The sequence below is a fragment of the Terrapene carolina genome, unplaced genomic scaffold (assembly GCF_002925995.2).
Source record: "Terrapene carolina triunguis isolate 2854851 unplaced genomic scaffold, T_m_triunguis-2.0 Scaffold234, whole genome shotgun sequence".
In the NCBI taxonomy this organism is placed as follows: domain Eukaryota; kingdom Metazoa; phylum Chordata; order Testudines; family Emydidae; genus Terrapene; species Terrapene triunguis.
In genome coordinates this window covers 3946429-3972560 of record NW_020664585.1, presented here as the reverse complement: position 1 = coordinate 3972560, position 26132 = coordinate 3946429, and the positions used below count along the sequence as shown (strand labels likewise).

Here is a 26132-nt window from a genome sequence, read left to right as displayed (position 1 = left end):
GGTCATTTTGACCCAGACATGAAGGAAATTCCATCTGTGAATTACCGGACATCAGAAGGAGAATAAATCATTTTAGGGTTAAAGGGACAGTGTCAGGTCAAATATGGCCTGAAATTTTATAAAAATAATCATTTGCAAAATCTAAAGCCAGTACGTTTCCATCAAATACAATCTGAATGGGAAGGTTTAACCAATAAACATTCCTTTGCAGTGTATGCGGCACTGAGGACATGACAGTGGAACCTGCTAGAAAGTTACTACAGACAAACAGACAGTCTATTCTCATTGTGCAAGCTACGTGCATTTCAAAAAGTAAACAAAGATCTTAAATAATGAAAAATAAATCAAGTCTTTAAAGCCCTTTCAGTTTTAATAAGCTATGGGTTATTCATAAAGGAGTTAAGAAAACGTGTAATTTTTCACCTGGCAGTATCCCTTCAAGTGTGAAACAAATACACAATTAAGGGTCTAATTTTTAGAACCCACAGATCCAACTGAAATCAGTGGGAGTTTCAGATGTCTAGGATATCTAAAAATCAGGACACAAATATCCTGTGAAACTACTGACCCTTCATAACAGCTGCAGTTATCAAGGTCCCATAATGGATTACACATCTAGGGCAGCAAAAGCATCATTACTGTAAAAACTATTAATTTATTCAACATAAAATATCAAGTGTGGAATCAAACTATCCAGTCTTGCATTATTAACATAGGAACAAAAAGAATATTGTACAACAAGCTCAATATACACAAAGTTTTTTAAACATTAAAATGTATCCAGCTTAGAAACTGTACATTCAAACACAAGATAACATTCAATGTTCCTTCAGCAAGCATTTAGGAATACTAAATCACTCGTCAAAGCATGCTTGGAGAATTACATTCCCCACAACAGCTCTGCACATTAATTAATTGGACAGTTAACATATCTGTGAGCCCCAGAATTCTGTTTGCTCCTAAGTTTAATTCAAAATGATCTCATTTTATTTTTTAAAATGAACTAGCTATATTAATTCCTTCCCCAGTGAAAAATACACAACAGTGTTTAAAACAGAATCTTTGGAAGCTTAATTATATACATTAATAATGTTGCCATATTAACAAAATATGACGTGACTATTTATAGGCTATAGTGCATTAACCCAAATGTTATTCAGCTTTTCTCAATGGACAGGCTGGAACGTCCTTCTCCATTATTAACAACATCATTCAGGGACACTCACTCACTTCAGCTGCTTAAGGGCCAGATCCTGCTCCCACTCAAGTCAGTAGCAAAACTCCTATTGACTTCAGTGACACAGATTCAGCTCTTAAGGGCCTGATCCTGTCCCCTTTTACCTGGAGTCTGATTCAAAGCACACAGGAGTCAGTGGAAAGCCTCCTACTGACTTTAATGGGCTTTCCATCAGGCCTCAGGTAGGGACCGCTGTTCTTGACTGAAGGCCTATGAATTATAGTTACCTCAGCAGGGCCGATCCTGGTATTTTTATAACAAGGTACATTTTTCAATGCAGCATTTATATAAAACGAAAAGCAAAAATGCCTCTAAATGGCTTTTTATAATATTGTAAATGTCATATGTTAAACAGGTACCAGCTTCTCAACAGGATTAAAAGCCTTTGCATAGCCTATAAATATCTATTAAAATGAAATATTTTATTGGAAGTGTGTGTATATAAATACACACATACACACACACACACACACATACACTTCACATAAAACTCTCTGAATGCACATTTTGAAGGCCATTGCAATGTCACATCTTCAAACTGTTGAATGCTGACTCAAAAATCAAAGCAGTGTGTGCATATGATCATTTGAAAGGCAGAAGTAGATTTTTAAGTAGAGGAGGAGCTCAATAGCAAGCTAAAAGGCTCATTAGCTAGCCTGTTAACACAGCAATCCTGTGAGGCTGTAGGTTTCATGCATATGTTCTCTCCTCTAACACATACTTACAATGAATCGAGTTTTCAAAAGAGTCTCCAATTCTGGGCATCCAACTAACTGCCAGTGCAACTAACTGCAAGCACAAATGATAGAAGTTGGATGTCTAACCATGCTTCCCATCAGGTAGGGATCTAAATTCTATCATTTGTGCTTGCAACTGGTTACAGGTACCAAATTACAGACCAGGCTCAGGCCCTATCTAGTGTTTTCATTGCAAGGTTCAGGGACCACCTTACACAGCTGTGCTCATGAATCCAAAAGCTAATACGAGTTGCACTCTGGCTATCTGAATGTTACAATATGCAATCTAAAACCATTCAGGGCTTGTTTCTCCCCTCAGAAACATGCTGTATATCTTGTGTGCATTACCCCAGGTGAGAGCAGCAGGTAAACAAGCAGGTGTGCCACATGAGTTTGAGGGCAGCACTGAGCCACTCCAGTTGCATAATACACAAGGGAGGGATATCCAGTTAGAATCTGAATGGCGAGGAGATGAGAAGGAACTATTCCCATTGTCTGCTAGTTAAGAGTACTTTCTGTTCACTTTTAGCGGTTCTCAAACTGTGGGTCGGGACCACAAAGTGGGTTGCGACCCCATTTTAATGGGGTGGCCAGGGCTGACAGACTTGCTGGGGCCTGGGGCTGAAGCCCGAGCCCCACTACCCAGGGCCAAAGCCGAAGCCCAAGGGCTTCAGCCCTTGGCGGCAGGGCTCAAGTTACAGGCCCCCTGCCTGGGGATGTAGCCCTTGGGCTTCAGCTTGGCCCCCCCGCCCGGAGCGGTGGGGCATGGGCGAACTCAGGCATCGGTCCCCCCTCCTGGGGTCTTGTAGTAATTTTTGTTGTCAGAAGGGGGTCATGGTGCAAGGAAGTTTGAGAACCCCTGCTTTAGATTGATTGGAACTTTTAGCATATTGGAGAGTCAACACTGAATACAGAACTAATAGACAGGCAGAGATATTCATACCAATGTAAAGTGTTAGTACTAGAAATGGACAACATTCTCCTATGCCATCAAACACGTGTAAAGCTGGATATCTCTGAACTGAATTACATTTTAAATGAAAATGTAACATTCACCTGTTCAGACCAGCCCACTATTTCTGGAGTGCTTCATTGTAACCACCATCTTTTAATGCTAGGTGACTATATAGACTTTGGGTCCCTTGTCAGTCTTACACCTCCTGCACCATAAGATGCCTCCATGAAGAATGCCACCAGTTGATTTGGCCATTCCTGGTAGTTTGGAGATCTTCAAATTCCTTTAAGGAAGTTCCCATATATAATTTCATATAATGGTATAAGTTAAACAGCCTAGTACATCTTGGAGAGTTATACTGTGCAATAGCTCTGCATTTCTGTAAGTGAAAGTTGAATGTAGATTGTGTTCTCTTATTTTGCACCCATTGGCAGACTCAGTGAACTATTCTAGCCCCAGAGAAAAGGACTTTATAGGGAACGGCTTGGTCCACCATGTAGTTAAAATATGGTCTTGTGCAAATCCATAGCATGCACAACACTATATTTCTGTGAAATGACTGACCACACATATTATTGAAAATGTATTGCTTCCCATGGCCTAGTGACTAGAATTAAGTACCTTCAGTTACATCTGATAGTGTATTCCATAGGCTGGATTTCTGGAAAAATACCAAGACCCATGGATGATAACTGTCTGATTTTGTTTCACATTTCTTTGCTTAACATCCATCAAGTTTTGAAATCTGAATCCCCATTTACAGACAGATTCCTTACAAATCAAAAGGCTATATAGATAGTACATATGAATTGAGTTGTCCTCACCTGAACTATATCACTCCCTGTGGTGAGGGAAAGAACTGCATCGACTACATCAAAATTACTGGGGGAGAGTCAATCTTCTGCTGATGACACTGGTATAGCTCTTCCCAGGACGACTTCTCATTTAAGATGTGATGCCAATTACATTCCTTCATAACTTGCCATTACATTCCATGTACAACTGGCAGCTACCCTAAAGTTCTGCCCAGCTGACAGAGAACCTGCTCCTGTTGGGAGACCCATGAAGGCAGTTCCATCGAAAGTGCTACAAGCAGCTGTTCAGATTAAGACATGTGTGTCATAGGCATTGGCTACATCACTATGGGAACGTACTTATGCAAATTGAACAGAAACATATCTGGACCCATGCAGTAAACCACAGCGTGCATCTCCACACACACAGAGACATCAGGACAGCTGAAGCAGTCTTCACCAATGCAACAGACAGAGGGCTCAATGCTTCTGGCAATGTTAGAAAAGTTAAATTCTGTTCCAAACTGCTAGAATTTACATTTCTCATATAGTGTCCCATCTCTGCATCCAACAGCACTCTTCACAGACTCAAACTACTCTGCCTTGAGGAAAGCAAACACTCAAGATAAGTGCCAAACAACCTTCTCAGTGCCTGGTAATTTCCAAGGAACAGAACTTATAGGCAAGGGAACTGGAAAGCATTGGTTGGTTTGCTGTTACAACATGTTGTTGTTGATGACTAAAAAGTGCAAGGCAGGCATCTCATTTAAAAACCCTATTCTGTAGTGTATGGAACCCACCGTGTGTTATGCCAGGTACAAAGTAAATATTAATCTTTTGCTTTTAGGCATCAAAAGTACTGTTTTTTTTTAATTTTACAGCTGATACTGAATTGCATTCAGTTAGCTATTTGCTTGACACAGGACATTTTAAGCTCAGTATCTGACCATGCAAGCACAACAGACTATTAAAAAAGCCCTTCTCTCTGAACTTCAAATGACGTCCTGATCAAATGTCTCTCGTTACACAAGTAAATTTTTATGAGTGTGAGCAAAGAGTAGTAAAGACACAATTTGCTTAGGTCCAAATCAAAAGTTCCTGCATTTTGACACCTGACATTGGCAGTGACTGCACGGTCGGCTTTATACGCTTGGTTTTTAAAAATACAATTCTTGCTTGTTTCATCCTTCCTTGCAAGGGGCCGGGGGGGCTCATGTCCTATCATTCCTGTGATCCAGAATTTGACCTGGTGACTCCCATGTTGTGGGATCCTCTCCCAACCATCTCTTGTCCCCATTCTCTGTGGCTGGACTCCTGCAGACCACGCCCTTTTGTTTCAATGGGCAAAAAACAGGAAGCCACGGCTGCCAACAGGCAGCATCCACTGTAAACCACCAGAGTTAAATAGACTGAAGATTCCAGCATCACCTAGGGGAAAGTAAGTGAAAAGGTAAGAAAAGATTAACTGAATCCACTGCAAAAGAAAACAAAAATTTGGAGACTGGAGTAGAAATGTTAACTCCTTTAGGGGAAAACATCACTTTTTAAAAGCCACTATATTACATACTTTTCTTTCTTTTTAGATAATACTTATCCCTTAAATACACACAAAATACCTTGGATTAGGATTCACATCACCCATCTGAGGTAGGCTAATGTTATCCTTACTTCATAGATAGGGAAACCATGGCAGAGAAATTAAGTGACTTGCCCAAGTCCAGTGTCAGAGCTAGGACTTCCTGGCTCCCAGTCCTGTAGTTGGACCACCAGGCTACCCTCTCTCTAAGGAGTCTCATGAAAGTGATTTGCAACCACACAAATAAAATGAGGAACAGAAAATAGCTTCTCAGACTTCATGTACTGACCCATTTGTCAGTTCTCTCACTTTTACTGTCTCCCTCCCTTTTCAATGGGTCCTTCAGTCTCTTCCTTCTCCAGCAAGTTCTGATGCACTGGAATGAAAACCCCATCGCTGAACAATCCCCGCTTTGGGAAGGTTCAGCTCTGAACTTCGTGGCTCAGATCCATTGCTAACAGAAATATATGTCAGTGTCTGGAACTCATCAATAGTCTCTACTTCAATCACCCTCTGTGGCTGCTTATTCCATTTGTTTTTGTTATTGCCCTTTGAATGAAGAAATCTTGCCTGAGCTCCCTGCTTATTCTGATCCTCTGGCTAGTGTGAAAAATGCCTCTTTATGGACTTTAATATTACATCACTTTAAAGTCTCCGATATTCCACTTCAGCTTAGAAAAGAGACAACTAAGGGGGAAATGATAGCGGTCTATAAAATCATGAATAGTGTGGAGAAAGTGAATAGGGAAGTGCTGTTTACCCCTTCCCATAGCATAAGAACGCGGGGTCTCCTAATGAAATCAATAGGCTGCAGGTTTAAAACAACAAAAGGAAGTACTTCTTCACACAATGCACAGTCAAGCTGTGGAACTCATTGCCAGGGTATATTGTGAAGGCCAAAAGTATAACTGGGTTCAAAAAAGAATTAAATAAGTTCATGGAAGATAGGTCCATCAATGGCTATTAGCCAAGAAAGTCAAGGATGCAACCCCATGCCCTCAGTGTCCCTAAACTTCCAACTGACAGACGCTGAGACTGGATGATGGGATGGATCACTCGAAATTGCCCTGTTCTGTTCATTCCCTCTGAAGCATATGGCACCGGCCACTGTCAGAAGACAGGATACTGGGCTAGATGGGCCGTTGGTCTGACCCAGTATGGCTGTTCCTATGTTCTTATGAGAAATGGATCATCTCTCTTAAGGTTCAAAGATCAGAAAAAAGTTGAGGCCTGTTACCATCTTGGTTGCCCTGCACACACCCTCTCCAATGCAACAATCCCCTTTCAGTGGTATGGTGACTACTACTACAGATGGAATCCACTTCAGGCTCTGTGACACTCTGAGAATCTGCATCCCTTGGGATAGCATGGGAAGAGGTCGGCCACCCAAGTGTGGGTTTTTGAGTGCATTATGCCTGTGGAGACTCAAGAAGGTGCAGGGCTCCTGGCATGCAGTGGGGAGAGCAGACATCTAGCACACATGTCCAGTCAATTCCCAATGTGTAGAGATAATGGGGCAATGGCCAGGCCCTACCCTTGTAGCCTACATCCTCCTGAGTTACTGATCACTATGAGCAGTGTTAATGGCACCCTACACTGTCATGTATGGTCTCTACTGTGTGGGAGCAATGGTGGGAAAAGGGCACTACATTAGGGGCTAACCTGGTTTGGCTTCAGGTGCCCCCACTGCCTCAGTTTCCCTTCCTCCCCAGTTAGTCAGACCTCTCCCTGTGGATATTTTCACAATAACCCTCCCCTTCAGCAGTCTGATTCATTAACATAAAGTTCAAAGCACCACAAGTCCTCCACGCAGCCTTCTGTGAGGGCACGGCCCTTGGTGCAGGGTTCTTAGTCCTGTCCCTGCTGAGGCTTGTTCCCCCCACCTTTCTTAGCCAGCTCCTGCTCCCTGCAGGTTTGCACTCCCCAAGCCACCTGCATGGAACCACTAACACAGCCCCTTTACCCTTTGAGACTCTCCCACAACTGACCTCAGACTGTCCTTCCATCCCCCAGCAGGCCTGATTCCTACTCACATGCTCCCATCATGTGACCCCTGGATTGAAAGGTAAATCAGTCACAGGAGAGGCTGAGTCCAGCTCTCCCTTAAAGGGCTAGCTCACCCTCTGACAGGCACCAACATACTTCCTCCACTCCAACATACTTGGGTGAGGACAGGGCCGGTGCAAGGAAGTTTCGCGCCCTAGGTGAAACTTCCACCTTGCGCGCGCCCCCCCCGGAGCCCTGCGGCAGCTCCCCACCCCCCCTCCGCCCTGAGGTGCCCCCCCGCGCCAGCTCCCCCCCCGCCCTGAGTCCCCCCCCCATGCCAGCTCCTCCCCCCAGGGAGCCATGCGGCAGCTCCCCACCCCAGCTCACCTCTGCTCCGCCTCCTTCCTGAGCACGCCACCCCCGCTCTAATTCTCCTCCCCTCCCAGGCTTGTGGCATCAAACAGCTGGTTAGCGCCGCAAGCCTGGGAGGCGGGAGAAGTGGAGCAGCGACGGCACGTTCTGGGAGGGGGTGTAGCAGAGGTGAGCTGGGGTGGGGAGCCCTGCGCTAGCTCCCCCCCCCAAATCTTGGCGCCCTAGGCAACCGCCTAGTTTGCCTTAACGGTAGCACCGGCCCTGGGTGAGGACTGCCATCAACTGGCCCTTAATACAGAAAGGCTGTTTTCTCCATCGCATTCCGGTGCTACTAAAATGTTTGGAAGAGAGGGAGTTTTACCTGTGCAATAAATGGAGTTATTAAAGCTCCCACTCTGGCCATTCCACTGCACGTTCCTAGGCCCAGAGCACGAGTAGCTGTTGGGTAAACCTGTAGACAAAGCATCACCACGTTAACCCCAGGATACAGCTCTCTTCCTACCTTACATCTCTTTATCAAAGAGCGATACTACATGTAAGTTCTGTCAGGTCTATAACACTCAGACAACATAATGGCTCAAGAAATTGTAGCCTGTATAAGGCCTATTATGAGAAGATCATAAAATTCAGCTGTCCCACCAGGGCCTCATTCCCATTAAAGCTTCTTGTTACAAAAATGACCTTACTCACCTCAGGAGTGTAAACATAAGCTGCCTGAAATCCTCCTGAAATGAAAGCTCTTGCGATGAAGAGCAGCACAGTAAGAACATTTCTGTGAGAATAAGGAGAGCAGGGGTTGGACTGTTCAGTACAGTTTTTATTTGAATTTAGAGACAAGTAGCAATTAAAAAAAGATGCTAAATTTTATTAGCTAGATCCATTTTATTTTTATTGACCCTCCTCCATTTTTCTGGCCTTTAATACAAGGACAGTTCAAAAAAATCTGTGATCACTACAGACACCTGGGCTTTTCTAAGAGTCTGCATTTCGACGGAACACTATTAACAGCCAGTGACGAGTGAAGTAAATTACATGTACTAGTCCCGGCCTAAAGATATTTGGATGAGGAAAATATGCACTAAATAATTGACCTTACACTAGTCTGACACTGAGATAACTCAACTGGAGTACAATTGGAGTCAATGAGATCAGAATCAGGCTGTGGGTTTCCTGTGTAAAGGTGTGAAATTGGACACACTTGGTTATTTATTCATATTCTTAGGATTTATTATTATTATTTATACAGTGCCCGAAAATGTTCTAGGAGCTCTCTCTACACAAGACAGTCCAGCAACAACTAAGATGCCATTTCTGTGCCCCCTCCCACCCCAGCCCCAGAGTGACAGGAAGGCCAAAATATTCCAAAAGGCTTAACACTCACAATCAGAGGCAGATTTTCCAAAGAGCTCAGCACACTGAGTCAATGGTGGGCACTCAGCTCTTGTGAAAATCTGGCCATAAGTGTCACAATGGAAGATGCTGGGTACTGTGCACTTTGGAAAATCTGGCCTCTGGGTCAAAAATTTAGCCCTGAGCTCTTTGGAAAATTGGGCCCTAACTGGCTGCAATGCCAAAATACAGGTTCCTTCCATCAGTGCAGTAATTTCCAGATTCTTAGGTCAAATGTACCAATTTTCCTGGCCAAGACCTCAACTTCACTAGTCAGTGCCCATCGCCTGCCCTGTAATTGCACATTCTAATCCATAACACAGCTTAGACTGCTCTGAACCCCAGTCTCACAATTAAAGGCCAAGCTCTGCTGCGAATTGGCACGAGTAACTGAATGGGAGGCAGGTACACAGCAGTGGAGCCCAGCCCAGAGGTTCATCATTCATTTGGCAAGTGGATAACTAGATAACTAATTGCAAAACTAGAGGTACCAGCATTACTACATGTACTGGTAGTTGAGACCCACTGCACAAGACTTGATTTAGAACTTTTTTCAGAGAGCTATTTCCTACTTTGATGTCAACTATTATCCCCTTTGGTGTATTCTGAACACAGGACTTTGGAGAAGACAGGCTTTCTCCCCTCCCGCTTCTCTTATTTTTCTTCTAAACACTCTGTAGAGAAAAGCCTAACTTTCCTTTTGAAATCTTTTCACAAATTAACTTGGTCAATTCTTGGCTCTTAAAACCATCACTTTCAACCTATTGTCCCATATGGAAGAGTAAATGGATCAGGGTTTAGTTTTCACTTTGTGCTGCGTACCTTCCAACGCAGAGAAACAACAGAAGACTACAAAACGAGAAGACAAAAAAGGACAGCGCCATGGTTTTTTTACGGCCTATCCGATCAATAATCCAGAGGGTCACCAGAACACCTGTATGGGAAGAGAAATTGATTGGCCCACATCTGTAGAATGAGTTCAGATCGAGCTGCAGCATCCAGCAATTACCACACAATGTTATTTGGCTTTGTAATTTATTTCCTTTTTGTGTGAATCTGTTGCAAGTGAAAGGAGCCAGATTGGCAATCCAAGGGAAGGGGTTTTCCTATGGACAAAACATGTACAACACAGGCACTGGAGCTGCACTCACACCAGAGCTGGATTTGTCACTGAGATTTTAATCCAGAGCAGTGATAATATCCTGAATCACTGCCTTGTGATAGGCCATCTCAAGCCGATTAGTACCTAGGGATGTAGTCATACGTCTAATGGAACAATATTCATATTGCTACCATATGTCACCGATCTTTCTTGCACTATTGTCACACTGCTCATTTAAATAATTGTGACTTTAAAAGTCATGGCTCTGATGGTGTACAAGGCTGGGAAGGTCCAACACTGAGTAACCATACCCAGGATCCTTTACAAATAATTCTGGAAAGCCAACGCCTGGATGAAAGTTTATATGACTCTGCTGCTTCAACAGAAATTCATTGGATGATAAAATCCTACTGAATTGTTACTCTTCCTCAGAATACATGGCCTGCGGTTTGGACTGGAGCCATAACCAGATTGGCCACTGTGGCTTCTCAAGACACTTCCCAGAGACTGCTTCTGCAGTAAGCCTCTGTGAGAGGTTAGATCACAGAACCCCCCCTTGGGAGCTGCCACCTGCTGTGCCAAGACTACCTCTGCTCCTGCTTTCCCTGCCAGCTCAGGACCCCAGCACCCTGTCTTGCTGAGCCAGACACGCCCGTCTGCTCCAACACAGACCCAGGGTCTGCATTACTTGCCCCAAAGCTGCAGATGGGCGTGTCTGGCTCAGCAAGACAGGGTGCTGGGGTCCCGAGCTGGCAGAGAAAGCAGGGGCAGAAGTAGGCCTGGCACATCAGTTGGCAGTTTCCAAGGGAGGTTCTGTGATCTAACCCGTCACAGCCTCCATGCAGTGATGCACTGGCACTTATACGGTCACTTACCTGGGAACTCCGATAAAGTGGTCCAGAGCAGATCAGTGTAGTCTTCCTCTGTCAGATACTCACAGGCCAGGCTGCATTTTGCTTTAACTGCTTTCCTTCTACTGGAAACTGTGGGAGGAGAAAGAAGAAGCATTTGTGATATTTTAAGTAATCTCTTCTCTGCTGATTCTCCCATACACCTGCTGTGCTTTTGTGATTCTGTAAACTTGCTGCTGAAATCAGTGGAGTGGATGTGGCTGGAATTCAGCAGCACAGCAGGTGCACTTTACCTGAATGTATTGTACCCAGAACACCTAGCCAAAGCCAAACAGTTCCTAAGCAGTCTTGCTTCTAGTAGGATGCAACCCTGACCTGAAGACTGATGATTTACACTATTTTTTAAAATCAGAACAGGATTCTGTGATCTCAGGCTAGTGATGTCGCCTTCTGTGTCTCAGTAGCCCCACCTGTAAAATGGGGATAATAATACCTTACCTACACCACAGACCTACGTTTTAACCACTAGACCACACTATCTCTCAATAACTACCCACATTTTTTTAGTATCCAAAGTTGGATTTCTCATTCTACTCCCAGGCTGCTAGACAAGTCCTGAATTGATACCTTCTCATAGCAATACCCATCCCCTTTGTATAATTTCCCAACCGGCAGGGTGTGTTCCATAATTGAATGTGTTCAGAATACAGTAACACTCTCCCTAGGGGAATCTAATTTTCAAGGAGTTTTAAAGATCTTCTTTATACAGTTAAAACACTGACAATAACACAACAAACTGCAACAGAAAAGATGCTGAATTTCTATGCAATATCTTTCCCCCAGCAGTTCTTTACGTTTCAAGCACCCAGAGGCCCTATGGCAGCTGGCAATTTTCTATTTCAGACCTAATTAGGCCTGGCAGTGGCAAATCTGGAAAGTCACATTTATGGAATCACTCTTTATTCAAGAAGAATAAATACTTGCCTCTAATAAGCCTCCTTTGCAGGCTCCACTGCTATTTCACAACTTGGATTTGGCCACCACAGCACCCCTATGCCTCAAGCAGCAAGCAGGGTACAGTAGCTGACTTATGTTCAAAATTAACAAACTCTTAACAAGGTTTCCTAAAGTGTGTGCTAGAAATTGTGACCCTTTCCAAGTCTTCAGCAGAAGCTGGTCCAATAAAAGGAATCCCACCTTTTTTCTCTCATCTACAGGGCATATTTAGAAAGAAGAGAAGGGCTAATACTCACTGCTGCAGACATCCCCTGCTTGAAAGAGCTCTGTAGTTAATAAAACTAACCCATAGTAAGAAAAGGCATTGGAAAACCTGCGAGGAAGGAAATGAGAGAGGAAGTCTGAGATGGTCAGACATATAAGATAAGCAATGTGAATCAAAATGGAACCGAACAGAAGTGAGGACTTCCATTAAATACTCTCTGAAAGTATGGTTCCTACTTCCATCCAGAAAATGAATAGGCCACTGGATCTTGAGTGAATGTTATTTGGTGGTTTAAGAAATTACAGTGTAATGCAGGTTTGAGGGGAGTGGGATTTGCTCCATTTTAGTGATATTGTAAATGCATCCATTGAAAAACATACATAAGCATGCTGGCATTGAACAGTTTATATCTCCTCTTACCATATAAACCAAAGCAACAATGTTGTCCATCTAAACTGGGGTGTGAAAAGGTCCCTCATTTTTCCCCGGTCTTCCTGTTTTGAAACAAACAAAAATACAGCTATTTGATTTGGTTTCTATTTAAAATTGATTTCAGGCCATAAAGAGTCAGAGGAAACTTGATTGCATAGAATTACATGCTTCCACTCTTATGTCAGGCCATCTGATATATATTACACAGCTTAGGGTCAGATATTCAGTCGCTGTTCAGGCCTCTTCATGCACATGAGCAGGGTAAAGGAGCCACAATCTGGTCGCAGCTGCCAAGTTAAGAATTCCCCTGCCAGAGGGAATTCTCAGCTGGTGTAAAGTCATCAGAGCTGGCTCATACCACCCCAGCACGTGGGGGGGAGAGAGAGTGTCAGCATGGAGAGCATGTAGGACACAGCTCTGTTATGCCAATTCACAGGTGGTGTCTGATCTCTTAGGGATGACAGCGAGTAGCTGCTGTAAATTAGAACAGCCTCTAGGTAGCTCTAATTTAGGTTGGGGCTGAAGCCAAGGCAGCTTGAGAGTCAAGGAGCTGTAAGCAGCTCCTTGGTGACTCTCCTCCCCATCTCCTGGGCAGGATGGATCTTGGCGCAGGAGAGCATCTGACCCATAGTCTTGTGGTTTAGAAAAAACATTTTGCAATCCTACCCTAAAAACCAAACCTCCAAAGCAAGCAAAGCATTTCTGCACTTCTCAGCAGGAGAATTTTGGCTGGCCCAAGAATTTCTGAAGGACAAAGAAGCATGCCAGCCTATGCAGAACTATCCCAAAGTTTGGGGATGCTCTGGGATTTGGGGTTGTCCGACACAGAGATGGGGGCTAGCTACAAAATTCAGATTCAACTTGGGATCCAAAATGCCACATATAGTTCTGAGGTGTTCAGATCTGGGGTTCTGATTTGGGCCCTTCAGTATTCTCATGGTCTGAGTCTCAGTATAAAGAGGCGTAAAAGTGAGTATAAATGTAATTTATGCCCATTTTACAGCCCCTTTACACTGCCACCATTTTTAGCATAAATCAGAATGAGGCCCTTAGTGTAATTCCCCATTAATTTAGCACATGTGATCACTTCTCATTAGTGTTTATTACTGGTTGAGATGCCAAAATTAAACTTAACACTGATTACTTGTGAAAGTAGCACAGTTTCTATTATATCCAGTATTGTTAATATGTCTGTTTCCTGTACTGACCTGTCTGGAAATGATTAATTTTCCCAAAGGCATTGGAGCTCCATTTTCTGCTGCTATCCGCTTCAAAGTGGCAATAGCCTTTTCTTGGTTTCCAGATAATACATCATATCTTGCACTTTCTGGCAGCCACTATGAAAGCAAAGCAGAGCAGAGCAGATCAGACACAATATTGTCAACGACAGGACAATAAACTGACTGGGGCAGATGTGAGTAGTCTCATTAACTGCAATGAGATGAGAAGGCTTATACAACCAGCCCTTGATGAATTACAGATTTGTCTTTCTGCCTATGAAGTGTCAATTTCTCCAACAGACTTTAAGAAATTCTAGATATCACTTTCATCTTATCATCAGGCATCCATTCCTAAACCTATCCCGCAAGAGGTCTCCTTCCATTACTTGCTTTTTATTCTTGAAAGATTTGACTATATCTTTGGAATTTTTTGGTATTACATTCACAGCAGGAATGGCAAAATGGTCAATTAGTTAGCAGGAGTCTGAAGATATTCAAAAATGTCCATTTTAAAGTTGTTTTTTTCAATACATAAGATTTTAAACACCTGTGTAATTATCTGGAGAGATTCCTGAAAAAAAGACAATGGCTAAAAAATAGCAGCCGAATAGTCAAATTATTACTCAGACAGGAGCGTATATATAGCTTGTAAGGGAATGGGTTGCTATCACATATACTTTCATCGAACAGGGTACACAAGTTCAAGTGTCCCAAATATGTGAATCTGTTTAAGAATCTGACCCGTAATAAATAGATAGCATATTATGCTGAGGTTGCCATGAGCTCTGAGAGATTTTAATTAACCACAGATTAGATGGAAGCTGTGACTTGCAGTAAAATTATTTAAGAGTCCCAAGATGAATCAGAAAATAACTGATTTTAATAAGAGTGAAAGGTTGATCCCACTGAATTTGACTGAAACTGCATGAGTAAATTAGTGAGAGAATCCCAGTTCTGATTGGTTTCACAGTACTCCAAACTACCAGCATTCTACAATATCAGATTACAAGCATTACATCATCAGAACAACTCTCATTGAGAAGCCTACTATTACTAGCTGTTATAACAGCATCGTTTGAAGCAGTATCATTTACATCATAATTTCAGTTTTATTAACAGGGTACCATCAGGAAACTCATTGCTGTCATGATTCCACTCAATCAAGATCCATATTAACTATACTTTTATAGTGAAATATTAGATTTGCTGCACAAACATCTCTCTTGTAAAGAATACCTACAAAACATAAGATGGCAAATAGCAAGAGTGGAACAGCAGAAAGAATGAGCAGCCAACGCCAGCCAAGAGTGGGCATCACAAACACTGCAAGGAGGACTTCAAATACAGTCCCAATGGCCCAAAAGACCTGCAAAAGCGAAAAGGAAATGGTCACCAAGGGGGATAAAATCATTCTGAGATGCATGGCTGATAACAGCACAGAAACTAAAAAGGAGAAGGACCATCTCTATTAATGCACTCTTCAACCTGAAGTTCTACAATCATAGAATCATAGGGTTAGAAGGGATTGCAAGGGTCATCCAGTCTAACCCCCTGCCAAAATACAGCATTTGTTGTTGTAAACTCTGTACTGTAGAGACTGGTGGTGAATCAGGGATGAGACATGTAAAATGTGCACAGATGTAAGCCAAGAGAAATCCAGCCATTTGTGAATGAATTTTTTTCTCATGCTCCACGAGCTCAGCTCTGAAAACTTATTATCAATGTTCTCTGGAAAGCCATGTTTAAATGTAGATGAATAAACTGGTAGTAGAGGCAGCTTCTTATCTCAAATAGCCTCATATTTCATATATGGGAGGGCTTTTCTATATTTGTATACATTTTGTCTTCAGACTTTGTCCATAACTCTCCCTATGTTCCAAGCATTTCATAAGTCCGTATTCCATTCTAAAACTCAGGTTACTGAAAACTTTGGGTAAGGAGAAAAAAAAAAGGTTTCATATGATGGGTCATTTTCTGCTATTCATGTTGGTGGTTTCAAACAGTTAAATTTCACCTTCAGCAAGATCAATGTGCCGTATACATTTGTTACAGCAGAACTGCAGACAGGTAAATAATGAGTCAGATTTAATTTGTGGTTGATGGGCCAAATTCTGCTCCGATTTACAGGTGCTGCCTCAATGATGTCACTTGACAGTAGATTTTGGCCACATATATTTCACATCGCCTACAGTTTCCTCAAAACAGCTGCAAACTCCTTATGGTGTGAATGATTAAGATGATTCTAGATCCCCTTCAGTAGATACCCAGACATGATAAACTAGCTTAGGATAATAATAATCTATCTCTAAATATAATTCTTAAAAACTGCTGTGAGATCTAGAGTCCTGTTCTCCTTATATAGGAAAAACTATCAAAACCAACAGGAGTTTTGCCTGCAAATGAAGGAAGGAATTGAGACTCTTATTAGTAAGGCCAGAGCTGAGACACTGTCGTGAAACCCACCCAGGTCCATCTGATATTTTCTTCCCTTTGATTTTTAGTTCCCTCAAGGACTAATTTCCTTTTTCTGTTAACTAACTAGTCAATGCTTAGGATAAATTTCTGATTCCACGATTACATGGATCCAGAATGCTCAGAACTAGCCAGGCCAAGAAAAGGGTAAAAGACTACAAGCACCATGAAAGAGAGTTGCTCATCTACTGAACTCTACTTAGTGAAGGTCAGGCAGTGAAAGCTAATTCTAGGCAGCAATTATATTGGAAGATTAATTTTGTTTAAAGGCTATTTGAATTCAGGGAGGACAAGATTTCACAGCCCTTTCAAAGCCACTGAATGAAGATCAAATAACAGCTCTTTCAACAGTAACACCTGGCTGCCTTCAATCATCAATGAAACAGTCATGCTTTTTTTCCATTTTAACACTTTATGGGTTACATTCAGCTCTCTCTGACACTGGAATAGAGAGCTGAATTCAGCCATCTATTTGTTGTAGCCGCTTTTGAATTTTCTAAGGTCAGTGGGATTAAATGGACACAACTGAAAGCAGAATTTGGCCCTCTAAGTCTAAGGACCAAGTACAGTTGGCTACACTGCTTACCTCTATTAATAAAATGCATTTTGCTCTAGCTTTCATTGGAAGGAATTCAGCATATAAGGTTACTCTGTAAAGACAAACATTGAGAAAAATGTCATGTTAGCACACTGAGCTATATTCAGGCATTTGATTTGTTTCCTATTAAAACTGCCAAACCACAGTGACAACATAAAAACCCTTCCCAGCCCACACAGCCAGCAGTATTACAGACACTGGATCAGAGTCTTCTCTCATTTACACCAGAACAATCTCATTTACTTTAATATGGATTGCAGCAGTGTAATGGAGGAGAGAATTTGATCCTCTCTGTGGCTTTGCAACCTTGGACTCAAACCTGCTAGATCTAGCAGACCTTGATGTGTATTTGCTCAGAGCTCTGGTCTGCACAGGCATTCACACAGTGGGATTCAATGCATAACTCCTACAGTTGCTGGGCAGGGTACTTCCCCAGGGCTTAACAATTGGCTAGGAGAATTTCACTGCTGATCACTCATCTCGGCTAGGTTTCAGTCCTCCAGGAGATGAAAACCCCAAGGCTGTGATTGTTATTGCTCGTATAAAATCATTTACTAAGCAGGAATTTTAAAAAATTGACTTGATTCTCTGCAATGCCTTTGTACCCCATTGTGCCAAAGGGCAATATATTTGAATTGCATAGTTGTTGTCTGAGTGTTTCTTGAGGATTAATGCGAGGGACAGAAGGTTTGTCCTGTCTGTTTCAAACAGTCTGTTAGGAAGGACTTGTATTTCTCTGCTCCTACCATATTTGCATTCCATTGAGTTGCCAGGCCCTGTTTCTGCTTCTGAAACACCTTTAGGGTCCAAGCCTGCTACCTTTGAAGTCAATGGCAAAACTCCTACTGATTTCAGAGGTGCAGGTCTGAGCTCTCAGTGACTTCACAGAGCTCAGTTAATCAGCGGATAATGCTGCAAATATCAAATATTAAATCAGTGATTAAAAAACAGGAGGAAATAGAGTCATGTGTAATGAAATGCAGAGTATTCCCCATATAATGTACTAGAGTACAGTGATGACAGTTGTGTGTGGGTTGTTCTTTTCAGGGGAATGCGCTGCATCTCCTACTTTTGTATTTATCGGATGATGTGAATGCTAATAATTATGTCCTACTCAGTGTCACGTAGTATGTAAGTAAGATTCCCTGGGAGGCCACTGATTCCTATATACAGCTCCTGCATATGCAGATAAATGTGCTCCTACATGTAATATGTTAATTTATAATTGTACAAAGCATTATTTTAAACAGCATCTTTCATAAAAACTCTGTCCCAAAATACATTACAGAATGCAATAATACAATCACATGACTCTACAGACTAAATCACTCTACAGAAATTCTGCCTCTCATATGCAATATTGTAGCTTGCCCAAGACTATTAAAAAACCCCCATCTCTTTCTGCCACCTTGAGTACATTTCTCCTTTTGCCAATCAGACCACTCAGAATTAGAGCCAGGGACAGGGGCTCAGGAGATCTGGGTTCTATCCAGACCTCTGTAACTGGCTCACTTTGTGACCCTGAGCAAGTCATGTGCCTTACTTTCTTCTTCGGTAAAATGGCATTAATTTAGACTTATCTATTAATACATGTTTGCAGTGCAAAGCATTAACTCTGATGCTTTGCTTCTTTTGCTCTTCTGTCCCATTCTAGTAATGCATATTGGGAGTTGTGTGGCAGAATCTGGCTCACACTTAATAAACGTGGCACATTAATGACTTTCCTAGTTTACACACATTCTGCTCTTATTAGCAGTCTTACTGGAGGGAGGCTAAAGAGCAATGGAAATATACGAATAGTATTACAGAAGCCTCTCAGAGCTGTGGTTCCTTTATCTGGATTTGTTGGAATGGCACTAGAAAAGCTGCAGCCATCGCAGGATATTGACTCATCTCATAAACAAATCCATGAGCCATCAATCTAAGTCCGGCTCCTCTGGCACTGAACTAGCACCTCTCGTGGTGCAACACATCAATTATTAATGAGAATACAGTAAATGGGAAGGGGAGAGTAAACAGCTACACTCATTCCCTTCCACTTACAACTAAAAGCCTACAGCAGGGATCAGCAGGGGTATTCCCCCTGAAAATCTGGAGAGCCCCTTCCTAAGTGAGGGGAGCCTCAAAGTCATGGAGTTATGTTCTGATTCTCTGTTCTGACCAGAGATGGGCCCCATCCATGAAGCTATTCAAACTGTTCCAAGTTGGACGCTGTTTGGATTTGGAATTCCAGTTTGGATCCATTACACAGATGGGCCTGAGGCTCAAAGTTTAGGCTCAGATTTGGATAGGAATCCAGAGTTTCACAAAGTTCAAGGGGGCTCCAGGTTGGCCCTACCTCTAATTAGTAGTATTTATATCATGACCTGGTATTGTCACAATTCAGCATCATCACTTATTGACTCAATTTTATCATACAAACATGGAAATGCAATGTCAAGCCATTGCTGTGAGGTTATTTTGCATCTCTTTGAGAGTTTCACACTATCTGTTCTCTCTTCTCTGCTGCTGCAAGAGTGGGATACTAGTGCCTTTTATCTTCACCCCACTTCCTGGACACTTGAAGGGACAGAGAAGGATCCTATCTGTTCTGCTCTGTCTGCTTGTAGGAGGCAGAACTCCAGTGGTTATCACTCCACTTGCTCTGTGTAAAAGCACCAAAATAAGCGGCTGATCTAACTCACTGACTGCTTTAAAGTCTCATGCTCTAGATCCACAGACTGAACATCAATGGCTAATTGCCTTAGTTTAGTACAAGAAAATCCAATAGAACTTATAAGTATGTAACGCCTCTGATCAGAAATACTGTGCATTTCAAAAGCCTGGCTAGAGTTTAATACATCCATGCTAACATCTTTAGAGGAACTTAGGTTCAGAAGGCCCCTACACAGAGTGACATACACAATTCCACAGGAGCATTGATTTCAGTGTTAAGAAAAATGGAAAAGGGAATATTTTGAAATGTGAATATTTACTTACGACTGAGGTACCCCTCCAATCCCAAAGCCCACCAGTCCCCTGAGCACAAGGATCCAACTGTATACTGGTGCAAAACCACTGAGGATCCCATAGTACAGGGTCCAGAACACACTGATCTTTAGCCCCTGCATTTAACAAACAACAGAAAAAGGATGATGCTGTAACACAAATTAGAAAATTATAGACTAATGCCCAGATCTCCTAAATCAGGAAGCATAGAAAGTACTCTAGAAGAATAGTTTTGTGAAGCTGGGAGCCAAGGGTTTCATAAAGCTAGGCTCAAAATAGTTAAAGGAGACTTCAGAACTGTATGTGCAAATGTTGCGTGCTTGTGGCCCTCATTAGGCAAAAATCCCTGTAGTTTGCACAAGCAAATAAGTATACTGTGTGTGCAACATGGACAATTACCATTTGCTTTAACGCATTGCTGAACCTGAGCCCAGAATTTCATAAAGACTCTCTTTAAAGAAAACATGCTTCATTTTATAACACAGTCAGACAGCTATTTACTTTACTCTTTATTTTTCTCACCTCTCATTTACTGTTATAACCCTGTTGCCCTCACTGGGAGCAGAAACTGGGCTAGCTTGGGACTGCTTGATTCTTGTGCAAGTATGTGGATTATGCAATTCAGCAATGTTATTCACTGAAGTAGAGTGCACTGTAACAGTGTTATAATGGCACCTATTCCAGTAAAAGTTGGAGGCTTACAGTTTTTCTGCCATACTGGTCTGAAATGTTTCCCCAGAGCGTAGAGCTGCACATCATTCCCACAAACACCACCTGTGGAAAATTAGAAATAGTCTTCCTCTTAACAGCACGTATAAATTTCCAGAGAAGAGCTCAGAAGAGAAAGCTGCACAACTTTACCATCAAACCAGAAAATTCAAACATTCATTGTCGCTACTGTATTATGTTAAGGTGCTGTGGGTCCAGTTTCTATTAAAGGAGATTTACATATGCACCTCTACCCCGATATAACACGACCCGATATAACACGAATTCGAATATAACGCGGTAAAAGCAGCGCTCCGGGGGGGCAGGGCTGCGCGCTCTGGCGGATCAAAGCAAGTTCGATATAACGCGGTTTCACATATAACGCGGTAAGATTTTTTGGCTCCTGAGGACAGCGTTATATCGAGGTAGAGGTGTACAAAGTAGGATTTTCAAAACTGCTCAACAATGGACTAACTCCACGCCCACTGATGGCAATGGAAGTTTTACTATTGATTTCAATGGGACCAGTTAGACTGATGCTGAGTATTTTTGAAAACCCAACGCATATATTTTTGATAAATGGAGTGATAATCAATTATGAGACAGTGACTAGTTAGTGAAAGTTTCTAATAAATGAAAGGTCATTAAGGCCCTGATAATCTGCGACTGACATTACAGTGTGCATGCTGGTATCCTACTCATCTGAGGCTCGATTCTGCAAGATGCTAAGCATTCTGGCTCAGATCCTGTAAAGCATCGAAACATATGTGCATGAGCAGTCCTATTGACTTCAATGGGGCTACTCGTGTTTAAAAGTAAACATGGTCTTAAGTTTTTTTCAGGATCAGGCTAGAGTGCTCAACATCTTGCAGCTTTGAGCTCCTCCGGATGCTTGGTGAGACTAGGTATGTCTCATTCAGCTCCTCTCTAGCCTCTGACAGTTTCACCAGCAATTTGTGTGAGGTTTGGTCTCACAGGTTATGTAACCATCCTTGAATGGAGACATAATTAGATTTTACAACTTCAGAGAAGTCAATAAAAATATTATAATGTTAAAGAAAAAACTGTACCTTTAATAATAGTGATACTACAGGAAATATAGCATACTCTGCAAATAAACATATGGGTAAAATCCTGTCCCATTGAAGTTAATGACAAAAACTGCCAGGTTTAACCCATGGGTGAGATCTTGCAGTCTTTACATGGCCAAAAATCCCATTGACGTCAATGGGAGTTTTATCTAAGAAAGAACTGCAGCCTCAAGTAATATGTGGCGCAAGAAAGGGTCCACTTCTAAAAGTTATACATTTACCAGCTTTCATGTCACATTTAATGATACTCCATCCTTTAGAGCTTTTACACACTGAGATCAAAACTGTGCTATGCTGAAACACTGGCTAAAGTCCTCCTTTAGATGGGCTGGTTTGAGTTCAGTTAGGTGAATGGCATGATGTTTACACTGGCTATTTGGTTTAAACGTATTTAGCATATTTACAAATTTGTGCAATATCAGCATAATTCAAAAATGCCATCAAAGGCCATGGCAGAGAAAAATGTTATCGGAATTTGACAATTAAGCTGTAGGACACAAAGAAGCAACAATTGTAAGTAGAAGGTATCACACCCATCCATGTCCTACACTCTGGTTTTCTCATCCCTAAAGCCCATCTGCATTTCCAGCACTGTTGCACCATTCTCTGAGGCCTCCTACTTTCAGGGATTATTAGAGAGCCCAGCTCAAACAGCAAAATCCCACTCTACCCCCGGGCTCCTACTCCTTCCGTGTACAAAGGAGCTTAGGCTTTCCCAACAGGGTCAAAAAAAGGTTCTTTGAAAAGATAACCAAAATTTACAAACCTTTTCTGTGAGCCAAGGTGGGGGTGGGGGTCTAATTTTTTTTGGGCTGAGCCTGGGTGAATTTCTAAGTTTGGCTGGAAATTACATTTAATGAGAAACCCACACAAGGCAAAATCTGCAGTTCTGGCTGACTTTCATATTTTCAAATTCTGTCTCTTAAAGAAAGGCTCCTACAACACCAGTGAGCCAAAGTCAGAGAGATCTATACTAGTCTAGTCTCCTCCACTCTACAAAGGCCATGAACAGATTTTATCATTGTGATATAAACTATAATGTCTGAACAGCAATGAGTAGAAAAACCTTACAGAATATAGGAGCTGTCAGCTATTTTTCCTACCGATGTAAGCAATGCAACCTGCCAGCTTGGTAATCGCCACTCACAATGAAGCTGAGGCGCTAGGATACTTAGAATCATCATTTCCATTGCATCTGCCATCTAGAAGGGCAATAAAGAAACAATAATGACTGCCTGAATAGTATCGTTATCACAGCCGATTATATTCCTCTTTTAAGTGAACCCCTCCCTGCTGAAGCCATTCCTGCTGCGGAGGTAAAACATGGCAGTGCAGTTTGAAAGACAGATACAGGTCTGTTGCATCTTACGCACATTTAACATGCGTGATTTCAGCTTTATGCGGTCGGCAAAAACAAAAAAAGAGAGAAAAATAACAATTTTAATACTGTACCTGTAGTGCGGGCGATTTTGCCCGCCATTCAACTCAATGTAATTTTGTCTACACGCGGTTTTCGCTTTACGCACTAACCGCAGAACGGAACCCCCACGTAAGATGAGACTCGCCTGTATTGTATTGCAGATTTGCACAGTGCAGTGCAATAAGCAATATATTTTCGGAGCATTAACTTTGCATTGGGATATGAGCACTTCAAAACTCATTTCTCTTTGCCCCCATAGATTGGGATGGTCTGCTATGTTAAAGTAGTTAAGCCTACAAGATATCAGAATTTTTAGTAGGTAGGATTCAAAGAGCCAAATTCAGAAGTGGTGCATAAGGTGGTGTGAGTCTCAGGGAGTCTAAATTATTTAAACTCCTTTTTCTGGTTACTTAGCAAGAGTTGTGTTAGCTTTAGACTCCCTTAAAAGCAGACTGAGTTAGACCTACTTATTACCATGTAACTTATACCCTTGTATACATCACCTCTGGATTTGGTCCAAATACTTTGAGAAAACATCTATGGGCCAAAATTTACCTCAGTTACCCACTGGGTAATAAATCAGGGCAGACTGTAATCCTATATATAGACAATAACTAGAAAATGAACGATCTAGACATGTTTAGCCTAAAAATATTAGAGGGGAGGGGCATTATAGCTATTTATAAGTAAAAAATTGACAATTAAAGAATAGAAAACAGAATCATTTGCCCTGGATACCAACCCCTAGAAGCACTGGGCTGATGTGCAACAGGGATATATTCAGCTATCAGGAAAACCATGTTGATGATGAATTCACAGAGAATATAGAACACTTTGCCTAATGTGATAAATATGGTAAAATCTCTAGCTTGTCTTTAAAGAAAAGTGAGATCAATTTACTGTAGGTGTAATTTGGGACCCTTCCTACCTGAAGCAAAGTTTTGGAGTATAGGATCCAAATGGCTCCTTCCAGCCCTGTCTTATAAGACATACAGAAAAAGGCTAACCAGCTTTCTCATCACCTGCTAGGTCTGATTCTGGTAGTAGTTAACATTTCAAGCACTAGTCTTTGTTCATTACATTTTTGTTTGTTTGTGTTTGTCCCCAAGCATGAATACATCCTGTGGATATTAGTGTATTACATAGATTCCTTGAGGGGCTGATATGCCATTGCCCTTGACAACAATTACTTGCCCATGCTAATCCGGTAAGAACAGAGAGCTTCCACTGGAATTTCCCAAACCCGATGGCTTCCACCGCATCTTCCACCATAAAAGTATCTAGAAAAGAATCAACAATTCTGGTTCAGCACTGCATTCCTTTCCCTCCTATAAGAGCCATACTCTAAGATAGAGCTTTCTAATAATACATCTACTTAATAATAGTAATTTAATAACGGGCTAAATCCCTAGGGCTTTATTTAGCTTTTATTCAATTCTTACTCAGGCCAACTTCCATTTTCTTCAAGGATTTTCCCAAATACAATAATTCTAAATATTAATATAATGTCTTACATTTATACAGCACTTTTATATAAATCAGTGTAGTCCCATTGACTTTGGAGGAGCTCCAATTATTTGTACCAGCTGAAGATCTGACGCTAAGTTTAAGGGGAACACTTCACCCACCACTGAAATGCAGCATTCTTTGGAGTGAAGCACAGCAGTTGTTTAACAGCACACAGCAATACTGTACAAGAGGACAGGAAGTGAAGGATATTTTATCCAATTAAAATTACAGAGGGAATCTAGGAAGGCAGAATGTAATGGTCTGAGTTGAGAATTTGGCCAGGACACGTGGAAGATCACTGATACTGTTTCTGAAAATGCCCCTAGGGTTTTGAATCTTGCAAATGGTCATGCATTGGACCACAGTTTTATGTCTCATCTGAAGACTATCAAACATCTCCAGTTTACTATCTTGGACATTACAAACCACATCTGTCTAAAATTTAGAATAAAAAGATGTCAATATAAATGAATTTTTATTTTTGTAGTGGTTGAAATCAGTTTAAGTCTCAAAGTTTTACCAATACCAACTATCAGTAAATATAAAGTCAACTTCTCCATTAAAACACCATCATTAAAGAAAAAGTAAAACTTCAGCTAGTCTTGTAATACATTGCTGGAAGTCAGGTCCTAAATAAGCCAGTGCTTCAGAAAGTCAGTATGTGGTTTCACATCCGTGTGTTTGAGATACACGGTGTTGCAGTATGTTGTATGTCTCTTCAATGCTTTTGAGCTTCCCTTTAGGGCTGATCACTAGCAGAAATTCTCTACATATTAATGCATGTCCCAGACCTTCCCCGGTATGCTGAGCTCTTTGGAGAGATTCATCCAAGTTTGAATATTATTTTGGGAAAGTTAGAATAAAATAAATGAATAGCAAGGCACAACTGTGCAACAGAGAAAATGCACAGGGAGCCAGAAAACCCCAAATAAAGTACTCTAAAGAGGGAGGACATATCACATTATAATTCCATCCCACTTCTTCCACCATAACTGAATGAGAAGAAGCAGAAAAGGGAAAAGAAACACAGCCCATACTATGCAATCAGTCTACAGCTCACTCCAAGTGGTATACTGCATTCAAATTACATTAACCTCTTAAGTAAATAAGCCCCCTTGGCTGGTAATTGTCCCAGCAGACAAAAGCTGGAATGCTCAGCTCAGTTTCTCCCTCTGGACCAGTGGGAGCCAGCAACACTGCAGAGGCTTCATCCTCAGGCTATGTGTTACTGCTCAAGATGATTTAGGAGCAGCAGTGATCAGTTATAAAGGGAAGTTATCCAGCCCTCTCAAACAGAGGAAAGATGTGGTGACCCAAGACCCAGTTCCAAGGAGGATGGAGGGCTACAAAGGCAGTAAAAGTGCTTTTTTGGTAGCAAACAGGTAATTCTCCAGTCTTTCCCCTCCTGAGGCCATAGTGTTCCTGACTGGCGATATGTTCTTCCCATTATGGATATGGAGAGAGATGTGGGGG

At 41.8% G+C, this 26132-nt stretch overlaps 1 protein-coding gene across 1 annotated transcript in view; it reads right to left on the bottom strand.

The window, feature by feature from the left end:
- Window positions 1-2691: 2691 nt before the first annotated feature.
- Window positions 2692-26132, bottom strand: part of SVOP (SV2 related protein) — a 31763-nt gene continuing 8322 nt past the window's right edge. Inside the window, exons 3-16 of the mRNA XM_026656920.2 lie at window positions 24345-24430; window positions 22834-22932; window positions 20634-20705; window positions 19923-20047; window positions 16932-16995; window positions 15114-15239; window positions 13862-13990; window positions 12642-12715; window positions 12253-12329; window positions 11024-11131; window positions 9869-9980; window positions 8348-8429; window positions 8019-8108; window positions 2692-5151 (exon numbers count right to left, since the gene is read on the bottom strand). Of these exons, the coding sequence (XP_026512705.1) occupies window positions 4945-5151; window positions 8019-8108; window positions 8348-8429; window positions 9869-9980; window positions 11024-11131; window positions 12253-12329; window positions 12642-12715; window positions 13862-13990; window positions 15114-15239; window positions 16932-16995; window positions 19923-20047; window positions 20634-20705; window positions 22834-22932; window positions 24345-24430 (1451 nt within the window). The 3' untranslated portion in view covers window positions 2692-4944. The remainder of the gene's footprint in view (window positions 5152-8018; window positions 8109-8347; window positions 8430-9868; window positions 9981-11023; window positions 11132-12252; window positions 12330-12641; window positions 12716-13861; window positions 13991-15113; window positions 15240-16931; window positions 16996-19922; window positions 20048-20633; window positions 20706-22833; window positions 22933-24344; window positions 24431-26132) is intronic.